This window comes from Miscanthus floridulus, chromosome 6 (genome assembly GCF_019320115.1).
Source record: "Miscanthus floridulus cultivar M001 chromosome 6, ASM1932011v1, whole genome shotgun sequence".
Classification (NCBI taxonomy): domain Eukaryota; kingdom Viridiplantae; phylum Streptophyta; class Magnoliopsida; order Poales; family Poaceae; genus Miscanthus; species Miscanthus floridulus.
This window is the reverse complement of record NC_089585.1, coordinates 18,576,644-18,586,985: the sequence shown is the minus strand read 5'-3', so window position 1 is coordinate 18,586,985 and position 10,342 is coordinate 18,576,644. Positions and strand designations below refer to the sequence as shown.

Here is a 10,342-nt window from a genome sequence, read left to right as displayed (position 1 = left end):
ACATGTTCACTGGTCCAACCGTTAAGAACCGGATGAACCACCGATCGATTATTTTGGACCGAATGAATTGAACCACCCACAAATACTTCAAACCGGTACAATGTAATAATATGCAACAAATAATTAGCTTACATATGAATTGGTGCAAAAGGAAATTGAATAATAATTCATATATATTTATTGTTGCAAAGATAATTTTAAAATTTAAAATAGAATGTACCATCGCAACGAACTCATCAAGTTAGTCAAAATAAATATATTATTTGACTAATTTAGAGTTCATACAAAAAAGTTATTGAAAATTTAAAAATAATTAAAGAGAGTGCTGACGTCACCAAAGTGAACAATGTTAGGCCGTGTTTGGTTTTGGTTTCTACATGCGTTCCTAAAATTCTTGTCACATCGAATATTTAGACACATAGAGTATTAAATATAGACTAATTACGAAATTAATTATACAACTTACGACTAATTTGCCAGACGAATCTTTTAAACCTAATTAGTCTATGATTTGACAACTTGACGCTACAGTAAACATGTGCTAATGACAGATTAATTAGACTTAAAAAACGTCTCGCAAATTAACCTGCATATATGTAATTGATTTTATAATTAATCTTATATTTAATATTCTTTATTAATATCTAAATATTCAATGTGATATAAATTTTAGAAGCGACTAAAGAACAAACACCCCTTAGCGCTACACGAAGACACCACGTCGTGAGTCGTGACCAGGCACACGCTAACTCGTCAAGCCACCACGCACACGTCAAAATCCTCAAGCGCCCACCAGGCCCGCAGCAGCAGCCAGGCAGGCCCACCTACGACAGTGCACAGACGGACACCTGCAGTTCAATCACGCCACACGGACGGCAGCAACCAGCGCCCTGTTCGCTGCTGCCAGGGCTTTTTGGCCGATAAGCCGTGGCCAAAAAAAATTACAGATTATAAGCCAAACAAGCCCAAGTAAACAGGGTGCAGACCGGGACGGTTCATTTGGAACCCGCTGGTTCACCGGTTTCATAAAAACCAGCCAGTTCAAACGGTTTTCACTGGTTCGATTGAACGGACGGTCTTTTAAGTGAACCAGACCGTTTTAGGCTTTGGTTTGGTCTTCTAGTGGTCCGACCGCTGGTCCGGTCCGGTCCAAATAACTATGCCACAGTCCACATGCCATATATATACATGATGCATACCCAGGCCTGGATCAGGTTATAAGTCCAACAATGTTCATCTGAATAGATTTCCAGTGTCACTGAGCCCAACTCTTTTAAGAGGAGAGATTCTCCTCATCATCACTGATTTCATTCATCAACTCGGTAATGTTTTCTTTCATTTTCCAGTGACTTGGCAAGCGGAATCCCGATCAGACAAATCTTGTGCAAGACTTGCTTTTGTTTGCCTCAAGTTCAGCTTGGACTACTTCAGACTCTCTTCAGCAGTCTCTCAGCAGATATGGCTTCCAATATAGCTTTTGTGGCTCTCAGAACCTTCTCAAGTTTTTCGCCATCTTCGATTTTCTGCTGACTAAAGTCCTTTTTATTTGAACAGCTCTCCTCTCCCGGATAAGCCTTCGGTGCTGAAAAAGAAGTACCCAGCAGATAAGGGCTATTATGGTAAGAATCACAGAACTAGTGATTGAATTAGGAAAACTCACACTTAATCTCTTCTTTTTGATTGGCAAGTTCAGCATCCTTGGCTTGAATGGAGTCAGCACTCACAACCTGCTGTGTCAAGCTTAACAATTGAGAAATTAAGGCTTTGATCTGGATTTTTGGATCTGAACCAGCAGCCACAACGGAAGAAGCCTCGATCTTGTTACCTTCTGACAACAGGGCTGTGACATAATAAGACTGGTCACGACCAACTACGCTATTTTTTTGCGAACGTGCAACATGACACGTATTTCATTAAGAGGGTAAAAATAGGCCAACTACACTATCAGATTGGTTAGAACTTAGAAGACATATGAGACTCATATAAACTCACACAAGATTAAACATTACTAATCATAGCTGAGAAGAAAAGAACCTGCAATATCTATATAAATTTCAGCATCATTTTTTTTAGGTTTGATGGAACTGGATCAATTGCAAATATGTAATACATGGCATAAATAGAACCGATGCTTTACTCTATTTTAGTGAATTTTGAGCAGCTTCATATGACCAGGTGTACAAAAAAGGGGCATGTAAAAGATTGTATACCTTCATCAGACGACTTAAGCTGTGGATATGGAAAGTCCATTATGCTATACAGCCCTAAGAATTGCAGCAAGTCCTTTCTCTTAGCATCAGTCTGAATTTCCAGAATCTCCATAATCTAGAATGATAGCAAGAGAAGTTACTGCAAATTAAACATTTCTACTTTACCTCAATTTATTTAACATTCACAAACTTCTAATGATCCATGATCTCATTTTGATTGAACTGGATTTCCATATGAAGATAGGAAGCTGTAAGGGCAGGCTACATCTAGTACAAGTGTAATAAATATAAGAGGTGTATTGTTGTGATTATCTTCTTCTTAAAGCTTACATTCTTATGGAGGTCATCATCATTCTTGGCTTGCATCTCCTCAATCCCCTTGGTCAGGCCGGCGTTCCTTGCCTGCAGCTCCTTGTTCTGTTTAGTTAGGTCTTCATTCTCAGCCTGCAGCTCCTTGTTCTGCTTCGTTAGGTCATCATTCTTGGCCTGCAGCTTCTCGTTCCGCTTTGGCAGGCCATCATTAATGGCTTCCAGCTCCTCAGTCCGCTTCTTCAGTAAGTCATTCTTAGCTTCCAGCTCCTCAATCCGCTTCATCAGGCAATGCACCTCTTTCACCTTCACAGCCAGCTCAGCTCTCAGCTTCTCATTCTCCTCGCAGTATCCAAGCTGTCGTAAATCCTCATCTAGTTCAGACTTCAAGTCTTCGATCTCCTTTATAATCCTCTGAGAATCTTCACACCTCACCTCCAAACATTCTGCCCCATAAGCAACAACTATTAAAGCCATGGAATGAAGAAGAGTGTGATATACTGAAGTGGGTTTTCAGACTTATCCCAACCAGACCTATCCAACCTTTGGACATAACTGGATCTTTGCTCTTCCCACTTCCAGATCCCACCCCAAGACTCTGACCTTCTTTCGCTGTATCAACAAAGATCACATTTCCCTTCAGTACGTAAATTTAGGCTAGATAGCCCACCACAGGTACAGCAAGGTGAGTGATATATCACAAAGTCTGTTCCTCAGAATATAACACAGCACTGTTGAACAAAAAGAAACATAGTAAAAGGAATGGGAGAATGAGATAACCGAACACAATCTGCAAGTTTTCTTTCAGTAAAGCTAAACAATAAGATGTGCATGCTACTCTATTCCTACAAGTTCCATCACTCAGATATTCATTCAGATTATTACTACTGAAGGCCAAAAAAGTATGTTCCTTCAACCAAGGTTGCAGCGTTTTTTTTTTCTTTTTTTTTTGGTGGGGGGTGAAGGGCGGGCCTGGTGCAAGCGGTATAGTCTTACCGCCTGTGACCGGAAGGTCCCAGGTTCGAGTCGCGGTCTCCTCGCATTGCACAGGCGAGGGTAAGGCTTGCCACTGACACCCTTCCCTAGACCCCGCACAGAGCGGGAGCTCTCTACACTGGGTACTGCCCTTTTTTTTGGTGGGGGGTGATGGAAACCTGGTAGTCGAAATGCCATCAGATTAGGTATCCAACTACTGCCGCTTAACCACAAAGAACATTAGAGACGAAGTAGATAAACTAAACTGCACGGTCGCACGGGAGTAGTACTACCAGATCAAGGGCTGAAGGTGCCCTCGCAAACAAAAATAAGTAAGAAAAAAGAAAATGTGATAAGTTACGGGGTGCCTTTACCACCACCATCTCTTCGCTCGACTCGGTGGTGCTTGGATGGTCCGCCGGACTCTCCCACCTTGTCGCCTCCGCCGGCGGGGGCCCATGGCTACTCCAGAGGAAGAAGGCGTAGATGAAGAGGGGTTTTGCTTTCTTGCCTTGCTTGCCACTGCCTGATGGGGAACGGGGGTTTTGTGAGTTGTGACCTCCCACTCCACGGCTCCTCCTGCCCACAGCCCACCCATCACTGATTCACTGTACAGCCCTCATCAAAAGTTATTTACTTGTTACTAGGTGGTACCCCACGCTTCGCCGTGGGTATGCTGACTATAACAATTCTTGCATTGAATATAATTATTATGTAATAAGCATATTACATTTGGAGTTTGAACACCTGAAGTAAAGGCGACACTTTGAACGGTGGGGCGGGGGGGGGGGGGGGGGGGGGGGGGGGGGGGGGATTTTTTTGTGCCTACTTTATCTAGTGTTGACATGGATATGAATTGCCCAAAGCAAGGGTCTGGAAGTAACAATGGCAAATCTTTTTGCATACCAGTAAGAAGAATTGACTGAGAGGATGTCACAGCACACCATTCAACATTGCCTGACGGCTCATTTAAGAGAATGGAAGGATTATGTTGATGGGTGCAACAGGGGGAGGCAGTATGGTTTGAAGGGCTCATTTCAGAATTCAGACTACAAAGTTAGTAAGGAAAAATTAGGAGCTTATGTAGGGGACGGTCCGTAGGGGCTGTCAAAGTGTATGGATACAACTAACATTGCCGTAAGGTGGCGGATGTAGTAGCCATATGTTTCTGGTATGGATCGGCATGAGCAACATCCGGGCGTGGTATTTCTGAGTAGGGGCATAAATAGTAAGGCACAAACTGTGAATGTGATAGGAAAATGAAGGAAAGGAAAATAAAATAAGGTATCATGGTTTGAATAAGAAACATGAACATGATGGGTTTCATAACATATCCATTAGGGCTAGCGCTTTACAATCAGGAATTATGAAACAGAGCAAGCAAAATACAAGTGGAGAGATGAAAGGAAAGAAATAGGTAAGCGATAATACCAGTAGGCTGAGCAGCTAGGCGCCGGCGCGTAGAGCGTCTTATATGAAAAGTTGTTGGGAAGTCATCAGGAATGTCCAAATTGGTCCCACTAAATGCGCCATGAACTGTATGAGAAACAATAGGCTCTGTAAAGAAGTGAAGGAAAGTAATTTTATATAAGTGAAGCAGAAGAACTACACTGCTAGGAGCACACATTCAGACATATAGCATGTACTAACCTGGAGCTGACGAAGGTGTGAAAGACCGGTTTCGTTTACGTTGCGCATTACATGGTAATGTCTCTGCACGAGGCAGCACCATAGCATCGTTGAACATCGGATCATGTATGTTTTGATGGGACAATATATGTAAACTAAAAGATGAAAAGATGAGGTGTTATACCAGTAGGCTGAGCAGGTAAGCGACGACATGCAGAACGTTTTGATGGGACATGGAAGGTTGTAGGAAAGTCATCAGCTGTATCACCTGCCAATGTTGTATGAAGCGGCAAGGAAACAATATCAGTGCAAATCCTCAATAGTAAGAAAAATGACACAGACGAGATGGAAAGTACACATAGATATACAGGAAACCACTAACCAGGAAGTAAAGAAGATATACAGGAAACTACTAACCAGGAAGTAAAGAAGCGGCGGAAACATGTCTGTGTCTGCAATGTGTATTAGGTGTTGGTGCGTCGATAGGGGTTGACATTGGCCTATCGCTGCAGGTTCGATACCGTAGGAAGCATTAGAGGCTGTATGAAACATCAGGCATCCAATGCTAACTCTTAGATTAGGTAAAAGTTGATTGCAGCCATAGAAACTATAGAATGGAGGCATAATAACAAAGGGGTAACTGAATACGAAGCAGAGAGCGGTGGGAAGCGAGAACAACGAAAAAAATGGTGTAAATAGGCGCACTTCACCACGCCCATAGGGGATGTGCATGGCAATGTACAGATAAGTTTGGTTGATGGGAGCAGTAATCAACACCAGAATATATCGACCACAAGTACTATTTCAGGTCGACATCGACCACATATATCGTAGCCATAGAACTATATTAGAGGTAACATTATACTTGTCTCATATGTTTTTAGAAGAAAAACACTATAAGTACATCAATACAAATTCAGAGCAGAAACTGTCGACATTCTTGAAACTACCTCCTAACAAAAAAAACAGATGATTTGTATGAGTTATAATGAGTCCTACTAAATGGGTAACTGGGATGTACTTAGTGCTTCTTTTTTTACCTATAAACAACACAAACAATATATGCACAAGCAGTCTAACAAACCTCGAACACCCAATGGGTTACCAAATTCGTACCTATGTGTATGTTCAAAAAAGGAAAGGGGGATATAACTATGCAGTCAGAAATCAGCAAGGGTAACCTGCTGCTGATTGGGATAGCAGGTCTGTGAAGATCACAAAGTAGCACTTGCTAGTATAGAGAATGGGTAACCTGCTTTCCTGCTAAGGTCTGAAATTAATAGGTAATGGAACTCCAGGATTTATAAAAGGTGTTAGATATAATTAAGCCCTTTCGGCAAAGAGGAGTCTAGGATTAACAGAAAAATTGATAGAAGTGATATTTTTTTATTCAGAATGCATTAGTGATATAGGATTCTGCATATCACAGTCAGTGGAGAAAGCAGCATAGCACCTCAACTGTATTCTCTTCTTTGGAGTAACTCCCACAAATGCGAGAAATTGCAAAGGCAAAGGAGTATATGACTATAGTTCCATGAGACCAAACCAAAGGAGGAGCTGAAGATAACAGAACAGATGCATTTAGTAACGGTAATTTTCCATCATCCAAAAATTACCATAAAGATTTTCCATACTCCCATAACAGAACAGATTTTCCATAGTCCACAAGATATTATCGTTAACAGTTTCCATACTCCCATAAAGATATTTTCCTACCTTTATGCGCGCAATCAGATTTTCCATACTCCCATAAAGATATCTTGTGGACTATGGAAAATCTGATTGCGCGCATAAAGGTAGGAAAATAGAGCTGAAGACTTCCGTTCAAAAAAAAAAATAGAGCTGAAGACTAAACAATTTTCGCTGCAACAAAATATGGAGCATGGACAGAACAAAGAAATCGTCTAAAAGCTAATACGGAACTGCCACAGTTTCGCACATCATAGAAAGGGGCATGTGAATAGGAAACTGGAGCGTGGAGAGAACAAAAAAAATCGTGCAAAAGCTAATTCGAAATTGTTACAGGTTCGTATACTGTAATGTGTATATAGCTGTATAAAATTGAAATCATAAAGAGAGGACGACTTACATAGGGTAGGCTGAAATCAAGGCAGCAATCCCACGCAAGATGAAGAACGTTGTATACGAAACACGATTTAGCTGAAGGGAGACGTGTACTGCTGGCCGGAGGAGCAGGAACCGCACGGCCTGAGGGCGAGGGCAGGACGACGAAATATTGCTGGCTGGAAGAGCAGGAGCCGCACGGGAGCAGGGGCAGGCCAGTACGGAGGAGCGGCACTGGCAGAGATGGCGAGGAGTGCGTGCAGGGAAGAGGGAGGCGGCGATGGAGGCGAGACCCTGCGGCGGCGCCGGCGGGCAGAGAGGGCGAGGAGAGTGTGCGGGAAAGAGGGAGGCGGCGATGGAGCCGCGGCCGCGATGGGCAGAGAGGGCGAGGAGCGCGTGCGGGGAAGAGGGACGCGACGATGGAGACGAGGCTCCGGCGGCGGCGGGTCGAGCGGCGCTCGGGAAAGCGGCACTGTAGACTGTAGCAGAGGATACTGTTGGGAGCGTGTCTCAAAAACTGAAGATCTGTATGATGATGATGATACGATGACGTATGATTCCAAGAATTAGAATTTGAAAATGTGTTTTAGTAGAATTTTTTTTTACCCTTGTCTACGGTTTAATTTCGTTTCTAATTTTTTGAATTACCTGATTTAGTATAAAATATATTTATATAACTACTACTTGTCACTGAAAAATACAATTCTCGTCGGTTTGAACTTTGACTAAAGTTATATAAAAAATATCAAAATTTATGATACAAAATAAATATTATTAGATTATTACAAAATATATTTGCATAATAAATTTATTTAGATATATAAATACTAATACTTTTATAAATTTGACCAGCACGAAACATATAATTACAATTTTTTTTGGGACAGAGGGAGTATCACTTTTGGGCTCCCATAGCTATCAAAGTGACTGACTCAATTCTAAAACATTCTTTTTAGGCTCAATTTCATGTAGCATGAATTATCGAAGTGACTGCTAGTCATCACACTTTTTCGTTCAACTCATTCTCATCGGATCTGAAGATAGAAAACATGTACTGATTATATGGCGGCATGATTCAATCATTACACACACGAGAAAGCCAAGCGGACAAGCACTAACCATTTACTTGTACACCTAAACAATAAGGGCATGTTGGAGCCTTGTCATCGTTGCTCGCCTCACCAACCACAGTCTTGCCCCAGCCGACAAAGCAAAGTGAGGTTTGCTTTCTCCGAGAATGATTGAGTTGGAGCCAGCAGCCAGCGGGACCAAGCAAAGCGAGGCGAGGTAACGTCCGTCTTCTGGGAACCAAGCATGCCCCTAATACTAATAGCAGCACAAAAGATCACTCAGTACTCAGTTCAACGATTGTGACGACTCTAACCGGATAGGGATAGGTTGCCGGCATGCACGCACGGCGGCGAGCACGGCGATGCCGCCATCTCGAGCAAACAACAGAAGGAGGAAGAGGATTCGGAAATTAGGTTTTGTGTTCTTCGCTGTCCACCCATCCTCCCACACAGCGAGTTTAACATCAGTGCAACGATAGAAATGGGCCAAGCCCAAAAGATACACCCATGCGGCTCGCAGGCCGACTTACAGGCCAGTACAGCTAGTGCAGCCCAACTTCGAAGAGCAGCTGAAGGCCTGTTCGTGACATCTCTCCCTCCTTAAGCTGCAATGCGCCCTCGCGATGCAGAATCAGTTGACTGAAGCAGCGATGTTGGTACATCTGTGGCACGCTCCTAGGTAGCCCAATGCACTGGGCATGATTCACGCTGCAACAGAGCAACCGGTACCACCCTAGTGACCCACCAGATGAAGACGCTTATCCAATACCTGGGACGATGGAAGCCCTTCCAGCATGTAGAGAAGTTGAAGCTCGTCATCGGTCGACAGGGTGGTGTTCAGAGGTAGAGCCTTCTTTAACTGTGACACATGTAAAATAGGATGAATTTGACTAGTGGTAGGTAACTGAAGCTTATATGCTACTTTACCCACGGTTTGGAGCACCAGATATGGTCCGAAGTACTTGTAACTTAGCTTCTGGTTGGTACGACGGGCAACGGGTTGTTGTATGTAGGGTTGCAGCTTGACATAGACCCAATCACCCACAGCGAAGGTTCTTTCCTGACGATTCTTGTCAGCTTGATGTTTCATGCGCTGCTAAGTGCGAGCCAGGTTGTGCTGGATATGCTGCAACATGATATTACAGGACTAGAGCCAATCCTCCAAATCAGGAGCTAAGCAGGCATTAGTAAGTGTAATGCCGAAGTGCTTGGGCGGGTAGCCGTATAGGACCTCAAAGGGAGTATGACCATGGGCCGAGTGGTAGGTGGTATTATACCAAAACTTGGCTAAAGGAACCCACTGAGCCTATTTGTGAGGACCGGAGTGAACCATGCAACGAAGATAGGTTTCTAGGCACTGGTTTAAGCGTTCCATTTGACCATCGGTCTGTGGATGATAGGCCGAGCTCATGTTGAGTGTAGTGTCAGTAAGTTTGAAGAGCTCTTGCCATAGGGCACTAGTGAAGAGGTGATCTCTATCTAAGATGATCACAGAGGGCATTCCGTGTAATTTGTAGACATTAGAAATGAAGGTTTGAGCCACAGAAAGGGCAGTGTAAGGATTGCTGAGGCATATAAAGTGGGCATATTTGGTCAGTTTGTCGACAACGACCAAAATAGTGTCAAAGTGCTTGGACTTGGGTAGACCTTCAATGAAATCTAGGCTGATAGTGTGCCAAGCATGTTGGGGAACAGGCAATGGTTGCAATAATCCGACAAACGACAATGTTTAGGTTTAGCCTAGGCACATACCTCGCAAGCGTTGATGTAGTCAATGACAGACTGCTTCAAATTGGGCCAAGCAAACAGGGCGCGCACCTTGTAAAAAGTTGCAGTAATACTACTGTGTCTTCCCAGACCACTAGAATGGAGTGCTAGTAACACTGCCCTGGTGTGCTTCTGTGTGATTGACCAGCTGAAAGGTCCTTGTATGGTTTTGGTAATTGAGTGAGAACCTAGGTGGACTAATTGTGTTTATGTGAGATACACATGTGATTAGTCCACTAGGTACATGTATATGAGCAACATATGCCATGAAGGTGAAAATGGCTTGGAGATGTTGCAAAGCTCACACATGTGATGATG

At 43.2% G+C, this 10,342-nt stretch overlaps 1 protein-coding gene across 9 annotated transcripts; it reads right to left on the bottom strand.

The window, feature by feature from the left end:
- Positions 1–981: 981 nt before the first annotated feature.
- On the bottom strand, positions 982–7,709 carry LOC136457775 (uncharacterized). 9 transcript variants are annotated; one of them, XR_010759804.1, is made up of 11 exons: positions 7,213–7,709; positions 5,541–5,662; positions 5,308–5,391; positions 5,145–5,207; positions 4,926–5,051; positions 3,054–3,131; positions 2,541–2,965; positions 2,211–2,325; positions 1,826–1,840; positions 1,661–1,727; positions 1,445–1,582 (listed from the first exon to the last, which is right to left on the bottom strand). XR_010759804.1 is itself a non-coding variant. In XM_066457778.1 (10 exons), the coding sequence occupies exons 2-10, from the start codon at positions 5,617–5,619 to the stop codon at positions 1,428–1,430; spliced, it is 1,305 nt and encodes a 434-aa protein (XP_066313875.1). In that variant the 5' UTR covers positions 5,620–5,662; positions 7,213–7,709; the 3' UTR covers positions 982–1,427. The 9 variants fall into 9 exon arrangements, 7 of the variants coding, with proteins under 7 accessions (XP_066313875.1, XP_066313878.1, XP_066313879.1 ...); XM_066457778.1 differs by having other exon boundaries at positions 982–1,582; positions 1,661–1,840; XM_066457781.1 differs by having other exon boundaries at positions 982–1,582; positions 1,661–1,840; positions 3,063–3,131.
- Between the last annotated feature and the right edge of the window lie 2,633 nt (positions 7,710–10,342).

Excerpts from the sequence above, each read along its gene's own strand:
- LOC136457775 (XM_066457778.1), bottom strand. The coding sequence starts at position 5,619 with ATGTCAACCCCTATCGACGCACCAACACCTAATACACATTGCAGACAC. Across the intron at positions 5,052-5,144 it reads CACACCTTCGTCAGCTCCAG|AGCCTATTGTTTCTCATACA; the intron begins GTTAGTACATGC and ends ACTTCTTTACAG. Across the intron at positions 1,841-2,210 it reads GCTTAAGTCGTCTGATGAAG|CCCTGTTGTCAGAAGGTAAC; the intron begins GTATACAATCTT and ends ATTATGTCACAG.